Source organism: Pseudoliparis swirei, chromosome 24 (genome assembly GCF_029220125.1).
Source record: "Pseudoliparis swirei isolate HS2019 ecotype Mariana Trench chromosome 24, NWPU_hadal_v1, whole genome shotgun sequence".
In the NCBI taxonomy this organism is placed as follows: Eukaryota; Metazoa; Chordata; class Actinopteri; order Perciformes; family Liparidae; genus Pseudoliparis; species Pseudoliparis swirei.
Genome location: NC_079411.1, coordinates 19,895,574 through 19,921,339, shown reverse-complemented (window position 1 = coordinate 19,921,339; position 25,766 = coordinate 19,895,574). Strand labels below are relative to the sequence as shown.

The following is a 25,766-nucleotide window of genomic DNA, read 5'->3' as shown; positions in this document are numbered from 1 at the left end:
CCAGCATATCCAAGACTATATCACTGATCTTCTTAGCACATACTTTTGGAGTTTCCTATAGTTCCTGAAAAAAAGCAGGAGGCACAAAAGGGATGATATTTAGTAACCTCAGACCCACATTAACATTCATGTTTTACAGTTCAAAGACTCCATTGTTGACGTGATTGTTAATGAGACAGTTTCAGCTTTCCCTCATGGCATCACTTAAAAAGGGAGGTTACGAATATATTTACAGGACAGCTATTTAAAAAAAATTTAAAAAGCCATTATAGATCGTTAATTTACTCGGGTTTACTTTGAGAACAAATGTAATTTTCCCCGAGTACTTGCATTACAGGGGTTCTTTTCACAGCCATACACCAGAGTGATAACCTTGTCAGTGTGCGTGTTGGCATGTATTGCTAACGGACCTGACCAAATAGAACTATTCGTTCAGCCAAAACTTTAGAAATTCACACAAGTCATATAAGAGACAAGGAAGTCAAATGCATTTTTCAATTTATTTCATTTAAGGCATTTGTTGAAATATATATTAGCCATAAAATATTAGCATCAATATGACATAATTGTTTAATAATACACTTAGGGTCTCATACTAAATCTAAAATATGCATGGAATACATTCAGAGGCTAATGTGCTAATAGAAACCCCCCTATGCTGTGCGAAGCATTGCACCAAACATAGGACACTGAGGCGCCAACATGACCCACCACCAACTATTAAAGTGTAAAATCAGAGATACATTATACATCAACCAAGCTATCATAGAGAATGGTACAACATTTCTAACATCGTATTCATCAACATTGTTGCGTTTCGACGACACTATCTGATGATCTGAAAATGTCCTTTTTGTTTGTTGGATTTGGTTGGGGTAATAACAGGAAATGATGACAGTCAGAGGAAAAGCCTCCAGTCCAAATGCAGATCTACGCTGACAATAACAAAGATGAACCATAGTTTCTAACTCAGTTCAAAACCTCCCAAAAAGACCCATATTTGTGTGCAAAACAAGCATAAAATGTCCAGTGTCCCCCCCCCCAAAAAAAAAATGGTACAGCAACTGCAGGTAAACCATAAGCACAAAAAAAAACTAAATTGCAATGGCTTGTTACAAGTGCAATAATATATAATATACCCATTAAGTAGAAAAATAGACGGTGAAAGTGAGCAGTGTTTTTCTAAGGCTGGAGTCGAAAAAATTTTGGCCAAATATAAATGTATGTATGTAAGTAGAATTAATAAGGCTATTAGACAAATGTCAAGGGGAATACATGGCTAAATCCTCTAAAAAAGTCTCGATGGCATAGATGATTTTTTACATTTTTAAACTATCTGCATGTTGACTGTGGTCATTGTATTAGTTCCCTCTTGGTCCTCCTCTGTTCACTCAGCTGCAGGCTCAGGTTCTTCAGTCTTCACCACCTCCACATCCTCGTCGCTGTCCTGGCCAGAGCGATTTATGATGCGTCGCATATTGAAAGGCACTTCCCCACGTCTTTAAAACAAATAATGGATAAAACAGTCAGGTGCTGCACAAATACGTCATACAAGTAAAGATGAGACATACAGTATTAATGAATATATTGAAAAAGATAATGCGGCCACAATAGGCTTTATAGAACTTGTGCCAGAAATAATATTTAGTATGTACCAATACACAGCATGTTGAACACAGAATATTGATAATACCAGGATGTTCGACTGCATCAAGTGGCATTTCTCAGTATGCAAGCCAGCATGCTTTTCTGGCTATTCTGACCCACAATCCTCTGAATAGCACATATTTAATAAGATGATCAAAGTGTAATATGAGGAAGTAGTGCGTCTCAAATTAATGCATACAACAGTACGCACTTTATAAGAGCAGCTGCAGTATGTACTAAATGTAATATAATACAATTTAAAAACATAACTATATCTGGAGAGGTAGCAATGCTCAAAAGGTGTAATAAATAAATACTTTTCATAATTATTTATTTAACAGTAAAGCAAATAACCCACCTATTATAAAACAATGAATGAGAGAACCATTGAAGAAAATTATGCACAATGTTAAAGGGCAACCCAGGACATTTTACAGAGGATTGGGAAAACTTGGAGAGCAAGATATAGAAAGATATATACTGGGAGGGAAATATATATATTTATCTGTCAACTGAAATTGCGATGGAATATAAATGTTATAGGGGCCTCTACCTGAGCTTGCTCTTCAGAGTGCTGACTTCCCGGTTCATAGTGTCTGCCGATTCAGTGGAATCATCCAGCTCCCTCTGCAGCTTTCTACGGTGGGCGTTTGATCGCGTCACCTCCTCCTCCGCCTCCTCTAGCTGACGCTTCAGCTGACGCATCCGGCTGTTCGTCTTCTCCGCCTGCAGAGACATGGTTCACTTAGCGATGAGGGGGAAACCAAAAGGAACAAGTGTACGGTACAAGCAGATCAGCAAGGTTTCAAGATGGAAGACAAACTACGCAACGAGACTCCTGTCCTCCCTTCAACAATCTGAAAATGAGAAGTAAAAAAGAACAAAGGAGATTAGTGATGAAGCTTACCTGGTCTTTAAATTGGTCTGTGTTGCGCCTCTCGTCATCAACCTGCAACATCACCTCTTTCAGCTTCTTCTCCGTGCGCCTGACCAATCTGGAGGCCTGCTGGCGCTCCCTGAATTGAGTAGGAAAAGCAGTGAGGATGCAGTACAGGGCTTTATTGATTTACTATTTTTTTTAAATATATATATACACACACACACACAGAACCAATTTCTGAAACTTTTAGGATCCAGGGATTTTTTTTTTAACGAAATGAAGCCGTCATTCCAATTATTGCTGTCAGGAAACTTCGACTCACTTTGACTCCATGTCGAGCTGCTCTTCCAGCTGAGTGTTCTTGGCCTCCAAGGTGGTGATGGAGGATTTATACTTGATCTTGATGGCCCCCTCGAGCTCCTGCAGCTTCAACTTCAGCTCCTTATTCTGGCGATCCAGGTGGGAGCGAGTCCCCTCCAGCCGCTGGGAGGCGCCCCGTTCTTCACCCAACTCCATGGTCAGCTGCTCGGTCTAATGTCAGAAACATGCAGTGGCGAAGCATTTGCAATACTTCAGTACCTCTGGGAACTCCTTTTTGCGAAGGCATTTAGGTGCCCCAATTAAGCAACTTGGTCTTGCTCTGCCAACCTCGTGACAACCAGCTCTACCCCCTGAGCCACAGCCGCCCATGTGAACACAATCCTTCCTTGTACACTGAACACTAAACGTTTTCTCCTACTTGCAAACAAAAAGAAAGAAAAATAAAATATGATGAGCATATCTGCGATGCTGTGTGTCGGTACCTGCAGTGTGGATCGCTTCAGACGATCATTGACCATCTCGATGTTGAGCTGCTCTTCCTCCATTTCCTCCTCCAGCTGGCCAATATGAGCCTCCAGCCTCCTCTTCTCCTCTGCCAGCAGAGAACTGGAAACAAGTGAAGAAGAGGAGCGACAGTATGAATGATTTCCTTCATTGTTGTAAAATTTGGATTCAAAGTTATCTATATCTTTTGAGTGTTTTTATTTCAATACGATCTCTTGGTTCATACTTCTTGGTGTTGCTGCTGCCAACCTCTTCCTGGAGCTCGTCTCTCTCGCTCTGAACCTGTCTCTTGACTCTCTCTGCAGTGGCCAGATCCTGGAGGAAGCAGAAGACACCAATACATCAAAGCCTAATTCTGAAGATGCTGTTGGGACCATTACCTGGAAGCAATGGTGCAATTGGAGCTAGTTTGACTAACTACTTAATTAACTACTACAATGGACACAAACAACAAGTAAAAGCATACTTAACAGAGCCAGCGTTCCAACGTCCGACTACACACAAACATACTAATATTTAATTAGACTTAACTTCCTTTTGCCAATGTAAAACATACTACAAACTAAAAGATGGTTAGATTCACATAAGACACTGGGTCAGTCATATAAAAAAATACAACCAGGAGTAATTTAACAACAATAAACCTAATAATTGTCATTAAATCACAAATGTATAGTTGATTTATTAGATATTTACGTTTTTATTTTTGAATGTGTACCATTCTATAATATACCTCATCTATGATATCTGGTTGAGTCTAAGAAACTGTCAGGTTACTTTTCAGATCCCTTTCATACCTCCTGGAAGTGCAGGGCGTCTGCCTCCATGGCCTTGAGCTTCCTCTCGGTCTCCTTGGCTCCGTTGACAACTTCGTCTCTGGACAAACGCAGCTCTTCCAGCTCTCTCATCTGTTCTTTCATTAGAGCCTAGAGAGCAGACAGCATCATTACAAGGGATCCACTAATCAGTGTGAAAGGACTGCCGACTCAAAAAGGACCAAACTGTAATTTTTTTTAAGTCAAGTTATTGGTATGTCCCTATGTATAACTGACTACTTGGGATTAAAGATAAAATCTCATTATACGCGTTTATCCAAAACAGGTTGGCCTATATTCTGAAGGGTGTGATTTATTGACAAATGTGTAAAAAGAATCAGAAAACATCAACAACTTGCAATAGCTTAGTTAGTCTTTGTATTATAAGACTCGTCAACTCATTTGGAAGTTAATTTGTCTTTGTGATCGTTCATGTAGATTTCTCAGTCAAATTAGTTGTTACATTTTGGAGCATTAGCAAAGCCACTTTGGCAATACGTTGGCTTGTGCGAGCGCATGGAGGACATCACTCACCTGGATCTTTTTCAGCTGTTTCAGGGCCTCGTCGCGGCCCTTGTTGGCAGTATCGATGTGGACCTCGAGCTCTCCCAGGTCCAGCTCCAGTTTCTTCTTGGACGAGAGGGCCTGAGAACGCTGCTTGCGTTCATCTTCCAGCTCCATCTCCATCTCACGCACCTGAAGGAGGGGAAATAATAAATCTTTATTTTCGTTTTTGTCAGTAAAACTGTAAAATTATTCTCGCAATCAAATGTATCCAGAAATTGAATTTGATAAATAAAAATAAGTGTTTAGGGTATTGTGTCATACTTGTTTAACAAGAGACCTCTTCTTCTCCTCTCCCTGCTCATCTCTGGCCAGCAGGTCTCGGTCAGACTGGGCCTTCATGGCCTGCATGTTGACCTCCAGACGCAGTTTGGCGTCCTCTGTGGCCTGCAGCTCGTCCTCCAGCTCCTCCAGCTGAACTCTCATCTCCTCCAGCTGCTGATCCATGGCACGCTTTGACCTCTCCAGCTCGTGAACCTGCAGACAGGGAGGTTGCATTGTCTCATAATCAAGCAATGCTGCCAATCACTATGAGCAACAATCTGCTCTCATTTTAACCACTGAGAGTAATGATGCAATCTTTTTAGTTTACATGGTTGACATTTTTAGCCCAAAAGAAATTATTCCAGCTTTCAATGCACCAAAAGATTACAGTGATCTTTCTCTTACACTCTTGCCGACATCATCCTTTGACGAGACCAAGTCTTCCATCTCAGCTTTGAGCATCTTATTGGCCCGGTCCAGATCGTCTTTAATGTCTGACATGGTCTCCAACTCGCGGGCCAGTGTCAGTGCTCGCGTTTCCTTCTCCCTGGCTTCGGCCTCAGCCTTGTCGCGCTCCTCTGCGTACTGAGTTGAAATGGTTTTCTCTTCGGCGAGCATCTAGGGAGAGGAGACCAGGAGAGGCAGTTACATCACCCTAAAAACAGTGCATTCAAAACTATTTGAGATGAATGATCCCATGTTTTCAGATTTGTGTTTTCTATACAACAGGACACTTTTTGCATAATTGCATCCGTTGCTTGAATTTTGCTTTTACTTATTTTTGTGCAACTATTTAAATGCAGACATCTTGTCCAAGTCTTCCTTTCAAAATAGGCGGCAAACATCCATGGTTAAATTAAATATAATCTTATCATAACCCTCTAACCTGTCAAATTGAAAATATGCAGCATTTTGGTGAAAGATTGCTTGTTTGTGCACAAAATACACAGTTGATATAATACCTGGTCAAACTTCTTCTGCTTCTTCTCCAGGTTGGAGACGATCTGCCTCAGGTGGTCTTGGTCCACTATGAGGTCATCCAGCTCCTGCTGTAAACGGGTTTTTGTCTTGTCTAGTTTGTCGTAAAGTGCCGTCTTCTCCTCCAGCTGCTGCATCACGCCTTCCAACTCCCTCTGGGATCGCTTGCGGCCCTCCTCTGCCCCCTCTACGGACAATGTCTCATTTTCCAGCTTCTTCTTCATGTCTGCCAGCTGAAAACATGGAAGAAAAAAAGAGGGCTTCAGAAGGCGATGAACACAAATGTGTGAACGTTTGGGGGCATTGTGGGCTCCTGATTAATGAATTCAAGGCTTTGGGAGGAATGTCCTTCATCACAGATGTGAGGCCAGTCTGAAATCAACTCTTGAATGATAAAGATCTGGGTACAACCACAGTACAATTTAAATAACTGCTGATGTGAAGCATAGATCAGGGCTTTAAGTGCACAGATGGAGCAGGACACTGTGCACCAACCTGGGTCTGCAGAGTGATAATCTGCTTCTCTACGTTCTTCTTGCCCTCTTCCTCTTCCTCCAGCATCTCCCGCAGGTTGTTCTGCTCATCCTCCAACTGCCTCAGGCGGGTGGAGAAGGCGAGCTTCTGACGAGTCTCCTCTTGGAGCAACTCCTGGGGAGGTAAGAGAAGGAAAAATACAAACGTCAGAAAAAATAGTTTTTTGCCCGTATTAGTTATCAAAGTAAATGTGCACTATTAAAAAGCTGCATTAGCTCTGGACAGTGATCATTATCAGTAAAGACCAGAAGTTAAAAAATATATATATTTTTTCCTAGAATTTCTTAGTAGATTTACAGAGATTGGGGATATAAATATCCTTGCACACTGAATCTAAAAATGTGAATAATTTGTGTTCAAATTTAACTAAGAAACCACCCCAATAAACAAGTGCAAAATTTGATGCATGCCAACATGTTCCAAAAAATTGCATGACAGATACTGTGTTGCTTGTACACCAATACAGCATGTCCTCTCTAGAAATACATGTGTTAAGTAAAAAGATACTGCAAGAGATTAGCGCTGCAAAGAGACATCATTGGATCTTTTTTTCATTTTTTTCCCTCTAATATTGGCTTTAGAACAAAAAAGCCAATATTAAAAAAAACTAAAAATGCATAAATATCGAAAAAATGAATACAGCGATTTCTTGTTTCAGACAAGAGTGCATTTGACACAATAACAATGCATTTGTACCTGTGAATCCTGCAGCTGAGATGCTGTACTGGAAAGGTCTTTGCTGGATTTGATGTTCTTGCCGTCCGCTTCACTCAGGAGAACGTTGACATTTTCTAGCTCCAACTAGACACCAGAGAAAAAGTAAATAAGTAACTCAAATTCTCCACCCAACCCATCCTACTTACTTCCCAGTCCCTCAGTCTTCCACTCTTTAAATGCTGTACCTGCATCTTGGTCATCTTCTCGGCCACATCCTGCCTCTGTCGTTCACTCTCGCTGTATTTGACCTGCAGCTCTTGGACCTGGGCTTCCGCCTTCTTGCGACGTTGTTCAGAGTCTCCTTTGCCTTGCGTCAGAGTCTGCATCTCGATCTGCACCTCGTTCCATTCGCTCTCCAGAGTCTGCTTGGCTTTCTCCACAGACACCTTGTTCTGCAGCACACATGCGATTGTTGTTATTCAGATGTATAGTACTGAAACAGCCCTCTAAGAGTAATCGATGACCTTATAATCAACAGTGACTTGCAGAGAACGTCGACTCTACCCTCGTTTGATCTCACTGCCGTCTCTAACATTGTCGATTCTGACAGGAGTTTCCATTTGGTTACGTTGATGTTCTGTTTTTCTTTGCCACATGGTCCGCTGTATGCTTGTGTTGTTTAAGGTAGCCATGTTGTTATGTTTTTGCTCAGACAGTATTTTAAGATTTTGCCTTTATATGTAGAGTTTACCTGTAATGAAATGTGCTACATAATAAAGACTGCCATTGCCATTACCCTTTTGGCCTGTTCCAGCTGTTCATTGATCTCTTCAAAAGCCTGGTTGTGCTTTTGTCTCATGTCGGCCATCTGCTGCTCGTGGAATTTGGCCTCTTCCTCCAGATTCTTCTTCAGTGAGGTGACTTCCACCTCCCGCTTGGACCTGGAGAGACAGAATGAGGAGGTGAATATAGAAACAACGAGAAGTGAGGAGAGAACAGAAGCGAAACACATACAATTTATACATTTGCACAATCATGTTGCCAGTATAAGACAACGTCATTTTGACCGTTACCTCAGCTCCTGCTGTGCTGCGGTGGAGTCCAAAGTGTCCTCCAGTTCCGTCTTGAGGGCCTCCAGCTCCTCTCCCAGGTCCCTGCGGTGTTTCTCAGCCTTGGCTCGCGCCTGCCTCTCCAGCTCCAGATCCTCCTGCAGCTCGGAGATCTGAGCCTCCAGCTCCCTGATCTTCTTCTGGGCCATGTTCTTGGCTGCAGCCTCCTCCTCGATCCTGAAAGTGAGATTACAAGGAGGCATGAGATTGACAAACAGGTACTCTGTCTGTTAATTAATGAATCCTCGAATGGTAGTCCTCCCTGGAAGTCTCGGTGCAAAGTGGAAGAGGCAGGATGTGGGAGGACGACTAACTGGCCTGCACTATCACGCAGACGGAACAACTCTTAAAACCCTGCACGCAGCTAGACAAAGCCGAAAACAGCTGGGAAAAGTAAAACCAGAAAAAAACCTCCAGGACAACCAAGCCTACAACTTGAAAACAGATTTACTCCATTGTCGCTGGATCCGAAATCTGATGGCCTGGATAAGAAGCCATCTTCTCAAAGCAGGGTAAGAGCTGAGAGTAAACATGAGCATAAAAGGCTGCAGCAAAAGCTACCGACTGGTCGCGAGACTCTGATTGTTGGTAAAACGTCAGAATGATGTGCAGCAAGAATACCAAAATACTGTGCTTTCCGACGGATATGGTCTCCAACAAGAGAAAAAACGTGGACATCGTGTCTGACCATCCCACGGTGAAAAACATCATCGTGCATACGGGAAGCTGTGATAGTGAAGCAACAGTCTGAAGTTGTGAAGAGAGACTTTATTGACTTGTTAAACAGTCAGCTCTGTCAATGCTGAGGTGTTTATCAGTGGCCATCTTCCACCAGGAGGAGGAGATGAAAGGTTCAGCAGGCTGCTTGAACTGAACAGATGGATGTCAACTGCATGTACCGACCATTCAGCACATTTTACCAACACTTTTTACATTTTCTGGGAGCGCAGACATCTTAAGGCAAATGGAGTTTGCTTGAACAAGTCAGGGGTAAAACAGTTTACCTCTTTGTCTGTTCCCATTGCCAAGGACAGAAGACAAGGAGTCTAAACAAGAGATAACCGCCCAGCATCGCCATGGTGACCTCACAGGAAAGAATGATCATTTCTGTGTTTTCTTTGTGAGCAGTCTCCCTGCACACAAACTCCCAAACAGAGGTTGTGACACGACTGAAAACACCAGTGAACTATTTATTCAGAAGTTATCCTCCACACCAGCCCTCTCTTGCATCTCAGTCAATGAGCTTGTGGATGGCTTTAATTTTAAAGTAATACATTTTATTGCACCCACTAAAGTGAAGGTCGTCTCGGGTAAGAAAAGATCCCCTTGGAGAAATGCCACACTGGTCAGAAAGCTGAGCGCAGCTGGCAAGGACTAATCTCCAGGTTCACTGTGGTATCCATAAAGAGAGACTTTGCAATTACAATTAAGAACTAAAATTGCAAGGCAGTCCTTCTGACATCATAACCAAAAACAATACACGCGGCTTATTTGCTACCATTGACAGTTCTTTCCCAAATTGTAAACACATTGTTTTCCCACAAGTCCTAAAAACTACAGTTATTAATCCACTCTTAAAAAAGGCTAGTTTAGACTCTAAAAAGAAGTAAAAAATGATAGGCCAATATCAATCCTTCCATTTTAAGAAAAGAAATCGGGAAACAGTTTTATCAACAGCTGAACAACTTCTTGGCTGAAACCAACTGTTTTGATGTCTTCCAGTCCGGCCTTCTTCAGCACCACGGTACTGAAACTGCTCTCGTTAAGGTTTTCAACGACATCCACTCAGACAGCGGCAGAACTTCAGTCTTAGTATTACGAGGTCTCAGTGCTGCATTCTACAGTCGATCATGACATACGACTAGACAGATTAAAAGTCTGGGTAGCACTCTGGTGAAGCACTCAACTGGTTTAAATCCTACTTGACAGACCAACAATACTTTGTGTCTGTAGCTAATTACACATCAGAGCTGACATGTGGCATTCCCAAGGAACAATAGTGGAGCCTCTTCTATTCAACATCTACATGCTTCCACTGGCTCAGATTATGAAAAACAACAATGTGGGTTATCAGAATTATGCAGACGACACAAATCTACATAACTATGTCACCAGGGGACTATAATCCCATACAAGGGCTGGCTCAATGCATTGAAGAAAACAACTGGATGTGCCAGAACTTTCTTCAATTAGATAAAGATAAAACAGAAGTAATTGTTTTTGGCCCCAAGGACGAACGATTGAAAGTCAGCGCTCCGCTTCAAATCGCTGTTGTTAAAAACCACAAACCAAGCCAGAAATCTAGGCGTAGTTATGGATTCAGACCTTAACCTGAACAGCCATATCAAGACAATCAGACAATCAGCCTGCTGTCACCTGAAGAATACATCAAGGATTAGAGGATTTGGTGAAACATGTCCATGCATTTATCTTCAGTAGACTTGACTACTGTAACGGTGCGTTCACAGGTCTCTGTAAAAAGTCAATCAGAAAGCTGCAGCTCGGGTCCTCACTAAGACCAGGAAAGTGGATCACTCCACTTCTGAGGTCTTTGTGCTGGCTTCCTGTCCAACAAATAATTTACTTTAACATGCTGCTGCCAGGTTCTAAAGCACTAAATGGTTCAGGGCCTGAATACATTTGTGATCTGCTGCGACCTTATGAACCATCACGACCCCTCAGGTCGTCTGGGAAGGGTCTACTTTCTGTTCCAAGAGTCAGAACTAAACATGGAGAAGCTGTTCAGTTTTACTGCTCCACATATCTGGAACAAGGTCCCTGAAAGCTGCAGGTCTGCTTTCATTCATGGATATCAATCAATTTCTGCATCTCACTACTGCATATGATTTATTTACTTGTATTCCATTTCTTTCATTTTTTTTAACTGGTTTAAATATTTTAATGAATGTTCTTAATTGTTTTTAAATCTTGTTTTATTTTGCATTATGTTTTGATGCTTTAATGTGCACTTTGAATTGCCTTTTTGTTCAAATGTGCTCTACAAATAAACTTGCCTTGCAAGAACATTCACACAGGCTGCGTCTAAACCTTTAAAAACATATTTATTTTTCTTAAACCTGGAAAGTGCAGCGAGGAGTTCCTCCTCCTTCTTAGCCAGTTGAGCTCGGAGTTCATCGATCTGAGCCTGCAGGTCAGCCATGTGGTCATTGAGCTCACTGGAGTCGCCCTCAAGTTTACGACGGTTCTTGTCCAACTCCTGACGCACTTTTTCCTCTTTTCTTAGACGATCTGTGGGAGAGAAGACAGAAATCCACATTTATTATTATTTACTTTTACATGCAAAAACAAACAAAAACAGTGACAAAGAACACATTAAAATTATTTTAAAAGTATAGCCATGAAGGTGCAAGGAGAAAATACAATAAAGTGTCCATAAGTTACTTTTCATTCACAATTAAATAGTTTTTGGTGCGACACATCCGATACAGGCTCTCACACTTGTACGACACCAAAACAATTAAGAGATGAACAAATGTAATTAGCCACTGCAAGGCGCTACACTGAGAGCTTGATTGTGTTCAAATAGCTGTGATATTTGTTTGGGTGGTGTGAGGCGGAAACAGGGCCTTGAAGTATATTTTTATTCCATTTCTCTTTTTTTACTTTTCTTCCCTCTGCCATAAAATGGGACTTTTATGCTGAGAATATAAAAATATATATATTTTAACAAATTAAGGAATACAATAGAATCCCAAATATATGCATGAAACGTATAGGAAACAGATACTTGCCCTCTAAATCTGTGATGATCGCTTCATGTTTATTCTTGAGTTTTTGCAGGCTCTTGGACTTTTCTTCCTCCTCAGTCAAGTTGGTGGTGAACTCAGAGATCCTCTCCTCCATGTGTTTCTTCTCCTGAGGTTGTACAAAAATAAAATAATAATTACACATTGCCCCAGGTGTAACTAGTTTTATTTATTTGGGCTGTATTGTTCTGCTACGTTAACACGTATGAGACCTTGTTGAGCTTGTTGTTCTGGTCGTCCAGCACCATGACGTCCTCCTCTAACTTCTTCAGCTTAGCGTCCGTGGTGACTTTCTCCATCTGGAGTTTCTGTCTGGATGCTTCCTCCTCGTCCAGCTGCTGCTCCAAGTCCTGGATGAACGTAAACAAGTTGCAATATTGAAGCTTTTCTTTCCCCAATCACATCTCACATTCTGTATCTCCCAAGTCTTCACTGACCGTGATGTTCTGCTGCATCTTTTTTCTCTCTGTGTGCAGCTGGGTGACCCTCTCTTCTTCCTCCTCCACGCGAGACTCCAGGTCATGCAAGATCTCCTCCAGCTCCTGCTTCCTGGTGGAAAGACGGGACCTCATCTCCTCAGCCTCCGCACACAGCTCCGTCTCTGCCTGGAGCTGCTCTTGAAGAGCCAACTTCTCAGCATTCAGCTGGCAGTGGAAAAAAATACTTTATAATTACATCTCAGTGCTGCATCATTCTGAATTAAGAAGACTAGTGACTTAATGAAGATCTACTAATTAATTAAGTCCCTTTAACATAATTAAAATAAGGCTGACTACAGCTTATGCTCCCTCCGGGGTCTTCATGGAGACTCCTACCTGTTGCTGCTTAGACTCAAATTCTTGAAGCTGCTGCTGAGACTGCAGTAGTCTCTCCTTCACTTTATCTAGTTCCTCTTCTTTGGCCAGCAACTCTTCCTCCGGCCGAGTCACTAGCAGTAGAGGTTTCACCTGGAAGAAAAAGAAAAAAAAACCCAGATTAGAGCATATTGAGATGTTTCTCGTGAGAAACAGAACACTTTGAGCGTAAATCGCTATGAAGTCTAAAAATAATTACATTAGCATTTACTTTGTTACCATTAGTGCAGTTACAGTACAATACAAAAAAGTGAGTGATCAGTAAATGCCTGATTGAAAGGTCAACATGAAAAAAAGTGTGCCTAGTTAATCAGAACAGGACTTTTGATTGTTTGTTGAAATACCAAAAACATTTTAACTCTTTTTTTTCTTAACCAGCACTGTTGAACTACTGCTCCCCTATTATTGGGTTGTCTAGTGCCATGCATCATCATTAATTTCTTACCTTGGTGAAAAGCCTCCACCACTGCCAGTTCTTGAGTTTCAGGTAAGCAACACAGTTCCTCTGGATAACTTTCATAGCTGTCAACTGCTGCTGTCTCTTGGTAAAGGCTCTGAAGTATAAAACAAAACATATTTGCTATCTTGTCTATAAAGGGATCTGTAATCTTGTTAATTTTATTCATTCAATTATGCAAATATGTTTCTTGATCAAATATGTTCAGTGTTAATCCGTCATACTTGCGGGCCACATATCCTCTGCACCAGGCCTGGAAGCTGATGATCACATCCGTGATCTTTATGTCCCTCTCCTCCTCCAGGTGAGCCAGGACTCCAGCTCTGAAGAACACTTTGCTTTGACCGACACGGAACAAGTTTGTGTCCAGCTCCAGAGTATTGATCTGACATCAAGAAGACATGAAGACTCAGTGCCAAGCCCTAAACCTTGAAATGGACAACAAAGAGCCATTTCCTCAGATTTACTCTTCTTACCATGAGCACACAAGCTTGCTTGCCGTCCATAAAGCCCTTGGGGATGGCGTTTGGAGTGAGGATTTCATACCTGAGAGACAGACGAGCAGAATTAAATAGTTCGACTCTAAATGTGTAATTAAGGACGGAAATTGTTTTTAGAATTGAATGTGTCCATTTAAAAACAACTTTAGAGCTTTTGTTGTTATAGGCACATTCACTGTTGTGGATGCTTGTGAATTCTCTTTTTTGGTCTTTAAAAAAAAATGTTAGTCCTACTTTGGAACTTGAAGTTTAGACCAGGACTGGGCTTTTAACCGTGCGTGTAAAATATAGAGTAAATGTTTGTCAGCTATGGGTTTTGTTTGTCACCTCTGTCTGAACTCCTGGAAGACAATGCGGTTGGGGAAGCCCTGTCTGCAGATGCGAATCCCCTCTAGGACTCCATTACACCTCAGCTGGTCCAGAACCAGGTGAGGCTCCAGTTTACCAGCCTGAAGAAGAAACATTAAGCATCATTTTATATATTTTTTAAATTATAAAAATATCCTTTTTTTTCCTCATCTGAATAAAGTGTCAGATTTTTCCAAATCTCTGACATCAGGCTGCATAAACAAAACCGTCTTTTCCAATACACCATGTGACAGGACTTTAATGAGTAATGATGGATTCCCACATGTCAAGTGAGGCAGAAGACTAGTCTTGGCATTAACTTCCAATTATTTTCTCCTACGTTGTACATCGGTACTTCACCATAGTGAAGGTTCCTTCACTTGTACCACGAGTGTGGTTTTTTGTTCTGTACCTTCTTCTCGTGGTTGGGGATGATGCAGCGGACGAAGTTGGGGTTGGTGTTCCTGAGCGTGGCCATGAGGTTACTCAGCTGCTCCTTGTACAGCTGGCCCACAGTGCGGAACATGCCCTTCCGGGTCCTGGATGCCCCGTGAATTGAGTCGGACATTCCTGCCACCTTATCCAGGCCGACGATGCGGTCCACTGCCAGGACACGGAGCAAAACAATGTTGTCGGTGCGTTTCATGACGCTGACGGATCTTAACTAGGTCATGTCCAATGCACACTTGAGTGATTTGAAAAATGAAATGAAATTCCTGATACAGAGTCAGCATCACATTTGTGGGAAATGCAAGAGAATTTCCAGTCATGAATCTTTAACAGGCAACAAATGTTGCGTCTCCAATAAGTTTTGCATCAAAAGTAAGCGGGACAACATTTTGGATCCATTCCGTTACTTACTGTCTTTCCACAGCTCAGCAGTGAACTTGTCTGTCGACTGGTTGAACAAAGTGGCCACACACTCATTCAGAGGGTCCATGTTCTTCATCAGCCACGAGTTTGCTTTGTAGTCCACCTGCACCAGAGGAGACGCATGTTTATAATGAAGGGCTGCAAAGTTTAGGTCATCACCAGACCATTGTTACTTTGAGTTAATGAAGCATGACGTTTCATTCTGAAGCACAGAACGTTTTTTATGAGGTTGACCGTTTTCAAATTCAATGTCTATGCTGTGAAAAAGGTGTGTACCCAGAATTGGAAGAGAAATATGTTGTCGCCATCTAGTGGTTGAAAGCAACTAGAAGTACAATTGTCAGCTGCTTACATTTCACTTGTGTATTTTATACTCTTCTAGATTTATAAATACATATTTATAGGACAGCTGTAAATACTAGTTAAACTGTAGATTAAGATTCAACATCACTTTTTTTTATAGATTAAACAACCTGATAGTTTCTAAAGTAGCTCAAATATGAGCTCCCTCCACAAACTACAACATAAAAATACTGCGGTCATGTTTGTCCACCAATAATAATAAAATGGCACTTTCACAAACTCAATATAATCAAAGTTATCACTGACCTTTCCGGCATAGTGTATAATGCAGAAATCAACGTCGTCCTTGAGTTTCTTGGGTTTCTGGAACTTGGGGTTTGTCCCCTGCTCCTGAACCACCTTCTCCACAAAGCTCTTGTCTGTGGCTTTAGGGAACCAGCACTCCTCATCCAGCAGAGCCAGGATACCTGGAGGACCGGCCTGTGATGAATGAAGGCAAAAACAAAAACACACATCTTAGTTCAAATAAACATATGCCTCAGTTTGTGTTATACACATTTATTTTAGTCAGTGACTTGTGAAAAAGACTTGCAACCGGTCCTTCATCTCAAGTGTTTTTCTCAGTGAGAAGTCTTACAGGTTTTTCAATGAGGTCGATGCAGGGCTGCAGGTCGAGGCCGAAGTCGATGAAGCTCCACTCGATGCCCTCCCTCTGGTACTCCTCCTGCTCCAGGATGAACATGGTGTGGTTGAAGAGCTGCTGCAGCTTCTCATTGGTGTAGTTGATGCACAGCTGTTCAAATGAGTTCAACTGCAAGGGAGAATAAGAGAACGCATTACTCGAACGCCCGATAATTACAAATCTGCAACTTTCTTCAGAAGCCCTCGGCGCCTGGATCTGGGCTGCAGATTTCATCACACGGTTTACCTGCTTTGTGTATGTGTGTGTGTGTGTGTTAGTGGGGGGGCTTCTCCAGAGTCTTACAGGGTCACTGTTAAAGACACAACCAACACAGGACAGCCCCATAGGTGCTTTTAGTCAGTCTGCCTGTTGCCCATTCATTTCTATGAGGAATTTGGGAATACTAAGATGTATTGACTTCTGGTTGTGAATTGAACCCACGTCTTTAAATCAAATTCAGCTTTGACACACCTCTATAGCATGCAGCATGAAACAGACTGCAATATTGCTGACCGTACCACACAGACTGGCCGAGCCCCATCAGAGTGCTCCGTCTGATCACAGGACCAGAGTTACGATGCATAACTATCAATCTGTCAAGCACTGAGCAACTCGCCTCAAAGATCTCAAATCCAGCAATATCAAGGATGCCAATGAAGGAGGCTCCCTGCCTCTTGGTCTTGTCCAGTGCCCTATTGATCCTCAAGACCAGCCAGCGGAACATCCTCTCGTAAGAGGCTTTGGCCAGAGCCTCGATAGCAAACTCCGCCTGCTCCTGGGTCTGTGCCTTCTGGACGTAGTCCCTGCCAACCTGCAAAAACAAATATTCCAATGTCATCCTGCAATACTAAAGTATTACAAAGAGGAAGCTGGCAATATACAAAAAACTCCTTCATCTATTTGATGAATGAAGTGAGGAAAAAAAGGGCTAAAATGTCTTAACGTTGTATCCTTAAACTGACAGACAAGAAAGGTGAACACATGCATCAAGCAATCATAATAATTTGAAGAATATGGTTAACATGTACATGATCAAATATCAAAGAAACAAATCATCTATTCATTGCCATGCAGACCTTAATTCTGGGAGACAGGATGGCTCGAGTGAAGTCGGTCACGTTGATGCTCAGCAGGTGACACACTTTCTGGGCAGCTGGGGGTGAAACATGGGGTTCACATTAGAGGACGTGAAGGTGGGCGCTTTATGACTTGGGAAGGTTTAAGAAAATGAGACAGTGTGTGCGTCTGTGTAAACGAGCATACCTGTGTCATCGGGCATGGAGGCCTGGTCAGAGTGACGCTCCTTCTTGAAGCTCATGTTCCCCAACTGCAGCACAGCCGACATCACCTTCAACAGACCTGGCAGAGACAGAAGAGTTCACGGTGTGCAGCAGGAGAAACTATCGCATGAAGAAGATAAGCAGTCTCCATACCACACGTTAGACAATCTCACCCTATTCAAAAATAGTTTGAATAAAAAAAACACCCCTCAATATATTTTAAAACAAACTATTTAAAAGTTGACAGAAAGCTCTAATTTGATTAGAATTTAAAACATCCATGTCAACAAATGAGCTGCAGCAAGTTAATGAAAAATTAACCGGCGACTGCTTTGATGCGCAATAATGCCATCATTTAGCTGGTACCACATTCAAATTAAATATGTATCCTTGAGCACGAACAAATTTGTGAAATGCCTTTTCTTCCTCAGAAGCTGATTTTTTCAAATATATATTTTGTTCCTGTATTGTTTAGATCCATGTTTAGTAGCTTGCTGTCACCTTTTTTTGGTGTGTGATAAACAAACTGGGCACCCATCCAAACCTCAAAGGGATCATTTGATCGATAATGAAAATAAATCCTGAGTCACAGCCCTATAAAACAAGTTTTTTTTTAAACAAGATATTCAGGTACCAGTTATTTCCTCTTCTGGGATGCTCATAATCTGAAAGCCGTCCATGGTCTCGGTGAACATCTCCTTGTCCTGCTGGCCAGGTAAGGTCACGTTTCCATTGGACAGGAAGCGGTACTTGCTGTAATCCTCCAGACACAACTCAGCTTGACGGGGGGAAAGGGGAGATAACCATTTATGAAGAATTGACCATTTTAAAAGGAGAGAGACCTCGGTCTGCTTTCATGTCAAACATCAATGATATAGCCCAGTTGGACGGATTCACGTTGAAATAAAATGTCTCACAGCGCAGCTTCTCTCCCGCTCCAGTCAGCATGTAGTAGAAGATGTGGAAGCTCCTCTCATCTTTAGCTTGTCGGACGGCCCGAGACTTCTCCAGCAGATCTGGTTACATTTCAGTCAAGGACAAACATGCAGACGGAGCAGGATGACCATTATTCTCAACCAGGAACGAGCAGAGAGAGAGAGGGAAAGAAAAATACTTTTTTTAAAGGATACATGTTTCAATGTTGGCCCCAACGATGTATCCGTTGACATCAAAGTTGATCCTGATGAATTTTCCCTACGAAAGAAAACAAATCAAACAAGGTAAAACATTTAAAAATTGAGCCCTTTTTCATAGTCAGCTTCCAACTCTGAGGGACGGAGCTCTACATGAGCACACAATCATTTGCCCGAGTTTCAAAGATTTGTGTATATGTTGTCTCTTCTCACTGAAAGCCAACAAATCTATTGCCGATTATTTAGATTGGTGCTTATGAGACATGCACGTTATGATATTTAGAAAAGCAAATAAGTTCTCAGGGACTTGGTAATCATCTTCTTACAAATCTTGAAGAGTTGTCGTTCTTGACGGTCTTCGCGTTGCCGAAGGCCTCCAGGATGGGGTTTGCTTGCAGCAGCTGTTTCTCTAGTTCCCCCTGAAAGAAAGGACACAGTCTCAGAAACTATAGACAGCAGTAACTTATTCATCTCAACTCCAAGCTGCATATTAGTCAGGCAAGCGCAGCTTAAAAATCGTGCATTTACTTGCAGCCTTCAATGTCTTCTAAAAACAAACAATCCAGGCCGCGTTTGAAAAAGAACTATCTCCAGGGATGTCTTTGCAAAATCAACCACAAGCAAATACTGACTCCTGCACATTCCAACACACATAGCAGCAAGCCCACTTAAACAAAAGACTCCTGTAAAACCATCCCCGTCCATGCAGGCACAAACAAACCGGTTAGCCAAGATCCCCAAAAAGAGATGCAGGAGAGCACCAAAACAACATTAAAGGGTACAAACCAATACACATTTGATCAAATCTGGAGCAACCAGACTGAGAATAATACTGGGACACTTTCAGCCAATACGGCTTTAAAAACTACAGGCGCGCACACACACAGCGAGGTGTATTCCAGCATTTGGGACAGACATCAGATAAGGTTACTGATCTACTGTTGGGTCGTCCCTTTATCCTCTAAACCCAGAGCAGACTATTTATAATGGATGGAAAACTTATTTTAAAATTTTACAACAAACTGTTGATCTCTTACCTAAAGCTTATGAGGAGTTCGATGACAATATTGATACCACTTTCAAACCCGTAGGCTAAATATGAAGCGAAAGCCAAAAGCTAGTTAGCTTAGCATAAACACTGAAAACGGGAGAATTGCTAGCCTGCTTCCGTCAAACGGCAACAGCACAAAACCCAAAGCTTTAAATGTGAGGTTGTGATTTAGGGCCTAGGCATTTCCTACGTTTCCAGGATGCGAGCTAAACGAAGCTAAGCAACTGCAGAAATATCCCATGTAGGCTACCTGCCCAGGAATTATGGGGGGGAAATAACAATGTGCAAAAACCTAGGACATTACATCTCTTATTTATTATACAATATTTAGAAACGAAATGGTTATTTGTGCATTGTCCGTGTTTAAAGGAATAGTTCTCATTTATTTGGAGTGTAGTGGGCTAAATTAAAGTATTATTTTTATGCATTTCCTCTAAAAGCCAGATAAAGACAATACAACATTTCCCGTTAGTAGAGAAGTGCATAAAGAGTCAGCCACCATGCGTATGGAGCCAGAGAGATGAACTCACATGTGATAAAACTGCATTGCCCTGTGGAAGAGGTGAAAAAGGACAGAGTTCAACACATTTGATACCAACTTCAGCAAAAACATTACATATCTGCAGAGGAAACCTGCTGTCGCCTGATGTACCATGAAGTAGTGATTCAAAAGTTTCTTGCGAAACAACCCAGATATAAAGAATACGTGTGCAAGCAGACACATTCACGTGTGTCTCACTTTTACACCGAGAGGTGAGGCAGGCACGTCGAGGCCTGAAGAGGAATGCACAGTAGTCACTAGACTGCTTCATAGAGATGGTACCACACTGATATCAGTGGAAGACCAGGGAGAGAACAAAAAGGGGGGGGGGGGGGTTCCATCCAGGTCTTTCAAAACCTTCAGATTAACCATCAGGAGAGAATCAGGAAGAGACGAGTGAAAAAAATGAAAAAAAGTTCTTACTGACCTGGTCTTTCTTGGACTTGAAAGATGAGGCAACGTGGGCAAGATACTGAATGACTTTCTTGGTATTTTCAGTTTTTCCTGCTCCCGATTCCCCACTGCAGAGAAAGAAAGATGTACAACACACAATATGTATCAAAGTAGAGAAGTCTGTGCATCCAGGTCAGGCATAAAAAAGCGACAGTACACAAGAATAAATACAACTCAGGTTGAGCGGTTATATTTCTCATCGCCTGCACAATTACAAAACAACTGCTTCCAAGGTCAAGAACAAACTATGAAAATATATATTTTAACCAAACACTGGTGAGAAAAGCAGCAAGTGCTTATAAAAGCCTGATAACTTCCACATCTACAATTCAATGATAAAATGGCAAATTGAATCTGCGAATAATCATACGACGTAATGAAAAGCAACTAAACTATGCTCAGGATGAGGATTTTTGTTTTAAGAAAAATTTAGCTCAATTACACTGAATCTGAGTCGTAAAGGACAAAAAAATTCAAGCGTGATCCTACAACCAACAGGCATCTGTATGAATCGGTGCCAAAAAGGAACAAAAGGAAAAAAGTTATTGTGAAGATACAAAGGAGGACCTACGTGCAGAGGATGGACTGGTCCTCACGATCTGAGAGGAAGAGACAGAGGAAAAAGTCATGACATCACAGACAAAACACACAAGTGACGCCCAGTAATAATAGAACATGCGATTGTTTAACAGTTTCTGCGGTGTGCGAGCCATGCTGGGCTGAAATGATTGGTTGATGAATACATCGATGAAGAGCGTCTATATCCAGCTACTCAAATGTGAAGGTTTGTTTTCTTTGTTTTCATCATTTTGAATTTAAAATCTTTGTGTTTTTGCCTGAGGGTCAAAGAGGCACTCTGGGCTCATTTATACTAGAGCTGACACACCGCTTAACTTTTAACAAATGCAACTGTGGTACCCTGCATCATGCTCCTGTAGGCCGTGTCTGTGATGGCGTAGATGTGAGGGGGCATCTCGTGTCTCTTCTTGCCCTTGTACATGTTCACTATGTCCTCGGAGTAGATGGGCAGGTACTTGTACGGGTTGACCACCACACAGAAGAGACCAGAATACGTCTGGGTAAGACAGAAGATAGTGGCGGTCAGAGAGGAGTGTTAACGCAACCGACCACTTCAATAAACATCTGCCCTTAAGGAGGCCAGTTACATGAGAATATACACAAACATGCGTGTTAAGCCGAACTCACATAGATGAGTCCGGAGTAGTATCTCTCCTTGAGGTTGTGCAGCACCGAGGCCTCGTTCAGGCAGGTGAGCTCCGCCATGTCCTCCACCTTGCTGAACTTGGGTGGGTTCATCTTCTGGATGTCATCCTTGCTGACCTTCACCTGAGATTTACAGAGACAAGACCCCCGTCAGAAGGACGTCCTGAACCAGACTACAATCGCAGAACAATTTGTTAGAAGTACATTTTCAAATGAAAATAAGGGTTCTTTACTTGGTCAACAACTTAAAACAAACAAATTTAGACTGGAAGAGAAATTCTCCACTTTCACCTTCTTGCCCGAGTCATTCAGCTCCACCACGCACTCCTCTCCCTGCTCCTCCTTGACAGAGCCGGCCTCGAAGCCCAGCTTCTCAGAGGGGACCCACACCAGCTTCTTGGTGGCCCAGTCGGCCTGGGCCAGAGGGGCACTCGACCCGCTGCGGTCCCCATACAGGAACTGGTCCGCGTCCGCCATGGTAGCTTTACGAAAGAGAAAGAGAACATTTTAAACTATGAAGCCATTTTTGTAGAGCTGACCTGAGGAGGAGAACTGGAATCAAAAAAGGTTAAATTGATACTTCACTGGGATTATTGTTTTAGTGGAGATGGCTTCAGCATATGAACTAAATATTTCAGTATGAAGGAGTTGACATCCTTCAGTGGGCCATTTCAAAATGAGATGCTCTACCATTTTGCATTCTTTGTTAGACAGTTTCTTTGCTTAATCACCAACATAATTAATCAATGCATAAAAACATGGACATTACAGCGCTTCCACCTCAGTCAACCAGCATTGCGATGTAGGATGTTGGTTCAGAATCAGTCGGCATTGCCAGAAGGCGTTTGTGTGTCGAAGTAATTAAGTGCCATTTTCCAGATTTGGCACTCTACTTTACTTTGTAGTAATTTATTCCAAATACTCTTATGGGCGTGGACAACAAGCCTCAACACAAATGACTTGTGTTGAATGTTGTTTTCCTACAATGTTTTATGGTCCTAAACCAACAAAATGTTGCAAAAACATACTAATAAATTTACATGGTCACAACTCAGGCATCATTGTTGCACATAAAGCTTTTATTATTGGGCTTTATGCTTTCACTAACACTTTACACCTATTTGAACAGAGGTGTTGAAAGACAAATATTTAATGGAAACATAATAGCTGATCACCTGAACTCTTTAGCGAGTCTCACGCTCCACAATTTGACCCTTCCATCCTTTGTTACCTGTCTGAGCCACATTCCTTCCTCACCAGATCATTAAACACAGAATTCCACAAATGCTTGACTGCTTTTTCACGTCTCATTATCCACAACCCTCTCTCTCTCTCGAGTCACTGTGCAGATATTACATATTTGGCATCAGGAGAGAGAGGCTGGCTCTGAGCATTTAAAGCCTCCTGCAGTGAGAGTTGTGGAAGTGGGTGGAGGAGTTTGGTGGAGGGATACTTTAGACTCCAGGAGGGAGGCAAGGGAGGAATGTCAGGAGCAAGTCTGGACACAGACGGCAATGTTGTTCTTCACCGGCCACACCCTGTAAAATAGGTAAACTGTCGACTTTACAATGTCTAGAATAAACTACAGTATGTCCAGGCCAAACAAACTTAGACCCTCGGTTTAGATAAGAAAAACTCCACCCAAATTACTTTTAATGCCCCAAAAATGTGCTAAACTATTCACCAGGGTGCCTAGGAAAGACTTTTCTCTTGTCAATTAAAAGTTGATATTATTCATACAACTATAAATGTTTATATGACCAGTTTAGAGCAGCTACCTCCTCTCAGGTCGAGGATGGATGACGACAATACATCTGAGCACGTGTGTGTGTATACGTGTGTGTGTGTTTATAGAGCGAGGGATAAAGGGATCAGGGCGCAAGGTGTCAATCGTGTCTCTCTTAAGTTAATTATGTGCTCAGACTCTTCAACGTCCGTGGGGGAGGAGGACCAGGAACAGTCTCGTTTCTTATGGTTTCACGCAGCACCAAAATCAAAACCTGCCGCAAAGGTCAGACAACACTAAGAGCATTCTCGTATCTGCTGTCAGGGAACCAGGTCCTGAATGCATCATCAATATTGAAAACACAAAACCATGAGCACATGAAGCCCACACAGAAGACGTGTGACATTCACATGCATGCGGCTTCACCGTTAAAGCTCTCCGTGGGCCAACTTCCTCAGGAAGTTGCACAAACTCTACCTCTGCACAGTCTGAGGTTCACGATGACGAGATGAACCGATTCAATCTTCACGTCCGCGCTTCGGTGTCGATCCTTGTCATTCAGAGGATCCACCGCATCCTCGACCTCAGCCCTAGCGTCTGACTGGGAGGGTTTCTCGCCAAGACAATTGAACCATGTCTGGAGACAGCATCGCTCGGTTAACGTCGACACTCCCGATTGTCTCAACGTGGGCACCGTTTAATCCGTCTCTCCTGTGATCTCATCGAGCACGGTTTCAACAGCGTCTTCAGTCTCCGGCTCTGTCCCGTTCTAGGCTGCAAGTCAATCCCTGCTTTAGCTGGGCTTCCATGGCGCTCACCCAACAGTGAGCCGGGCACGAGCAAGGCCATCTGCATCCCGGCTGCCGGTCCCCATGCCGATGAGGTGACGACATTGTGGCACTGACCCATTAGGGGGTTAGTCGAAGTGAGCGAGGGGCTGGTTCTTAAAATCGACAAGTACATCGGAAGCTCTGTGTGCAAGCTGAAGATGTGAAACAGGTGGGAAACAAGTTGCGGCAAAGGTTTCAGAGCAACAAAATGTCTGTATTTTTTTAATTTATTTTTTAAGTGACAAGAGCAGAAGTGGGTAATTGCGGCAGAGCAGTCTCATTTCCTGGCAAAAAAAAAGGGGAAGCCTAGATTTTTAAACTGCAAACTATTTTCAGTAGTCACGAGTAGAAATTTGGCCCCAACTGAAGCAGTCTCGGCAAACATAACTCCTCAGCATCAACACAAAGCAAAGTCCTCTTTTGTGACTGCGTGTCAAATTTGTATCCTGAGGGGAGACAAGCAGCAGCAGTGTGTGCACTCAAGTTTTATTAAAAATATAACTCAGGACTCACCTGACCAACTAAATAAACATGACTGATGAAAGCTCAAGCCTAAACCGTGAATACCCGAGATGAAAAAATATAATTTTCATTTAACAGCCTGTTTTTCCTGTCAAGTTGGATCGAGCCAATGCCCACATGATTAGCAGCATTTCCTTTTAAAAACAAATTAAACCACTCCTACATTTTAAGATTAAAAAGTTGCGTATTTATACAGGCGAAACAAAAACAGCATTTATTTCACCCTAACTCAACTAAACGGCGTTCAGCAACCCGGTTTTTGTGTGGAAAGTGATGTTGACATTGTAACTCCCTATGAAGTTGATGTTATTGATCATACTGGGGCTCGTTCCTCCTGCAATCTTTAGAAAGAAAAGCGACTTAGTCAGCTGTGGGTTCATATGTCACAACAGCCTTGACTCAGCTAAAGCACCACAGAGAGGTTTGAAAAGCCCAATGACCAACATAAAATACAAATACATGCTCACAGACAACCAGGTGACAACTGAGCATGCGCAGGTATAAATGCCTCGGCTGATAAAAACAAGTGGGCATTTTGAGCAAAACGAACATATTTCAACTCCCCTTTCTCAAACTTTAAATCTATTTTGTTTCCCTGTTCACATAAAACTGTTCATGCTGCTAAACATGTAAGTGCACTACTACAGTAGTGGCTCACAGGAAGGCCCACCTGCTGAACACGACAGTTATTAACACCACCCAGCGCGCAATAAAATTAAGAATAATGAAAACACACCTGTTTTTCAACGGCGGGCACCGAGTGTGAGCTCGAGTCGTCTGTTCCTGTCCGTGTTGGCAGCAGCAAAGTCCGGCTCGACGACACTTTCCCCACTAAAAAGAAGACGCCTGTCTTCTGACACGTCGCTCCGCTCTCATGTGGTCCAGCTGCTCAGGCGTGGCTCAGCGAGGACGGACGTGCTGCACCTTTAATCCGCCCAGTTTAGTTTTC

The 25,766-nt window shown here is 42.5% G+C and overlaps 1 protein-coding gene across 1 annotated transcript; it reads right to left on the bottom strand.

Annotated features, from left to right (window-relative positions):
• Positions 1-481: 481 nt before the first annotated feature.
• Positions 482-25,684, bottom strand: LOC130189504 (myosin-9-like). The gene is made up of 43 exons (XM_056408336.1): positions 25,554-25,684; positions 22,031-22,221; positions 21,722-21,862; positions 21,434-21,590; positions 21,087-21,114; positions 20,490-20,583; positions 20,052-20,072; positions 18,797-18,889; positions 18,468-18,531; positions 18,255-18,353; positions 17,972-18,115; positions 17,321-17,416; positions 17,134-17,210; positions 16,674-16,868; positions 16,013-16,186; positions 15,682-15,855; positions 15,061-15,175; positions 14,612-14,802; positions 14,179-14,300; positions 13,828-13,897; positions 13,576-13,736; positions 13,340-13,448; positions 12,856-12,987; positions 12,478-12,684; positions 12,253-12,390; positions 12,026-12,149; positions 11,351-11,522; positions 8,238-8,450; positions 7,961-8,105; positions 7,410-7,616; positions 7,204-7,308; positions 6,469-6,621; positions 5,958-6,206; positions 5,401-5,613; positions 4,996-5,208; positions 4,702-4,863; positions 4,150-4,278; positions 3,579-3,667; positions 3,331-3,454; positions 2,850-3,058; positions 2,555-2,663; positions 2,201-2,373; positions 482-1,499 (listed from the first exon to the last, which is right to left on the bottom strand). Exons 2-43 carry the CDS (start codon positions 22,214-22,216, stop codon positions 1,388-1,390), a joined length of 5,889 nt encoding a protein of 1,962 aa, XP_056264311.1. The 5' UTR covers positions 22,217-22,221; positions 25,554-25,684; the 3' UTR covers positions 482-1,387.
• Between the last annotated feature and the right edge of the window lie 82 nt (positions 25,685-25,766).

What these genes read in the sequence shown, in the direction of transcription:
- LOC130189504 (XM_056408336.1), bottom strand. Translation starts at nt 22,216, where the DNA reads ATGGCGGACGCGGACCAGTTCCTGTATGGGGACCGCAGCGGGTCGAGT. An exon ending in CTGGATTTGAGATCTTTGAG is followed by an intron (nt 16,187 to 16,673) that starts GCGAGTTGCTCA and finishes TCTCCCTTGCAG; the next exon opens with TTGAACTCATTTGAACAGCT. An exon ending in TGCTGAGCTGTGGAAAGACA is followed by an intron (nt 14,803 to 15,060) that starts GTAAGTAACGGA and finishes GTGTCCTGGCAG; the next exon opens with TGGACCGCATCGTCGGCCTG.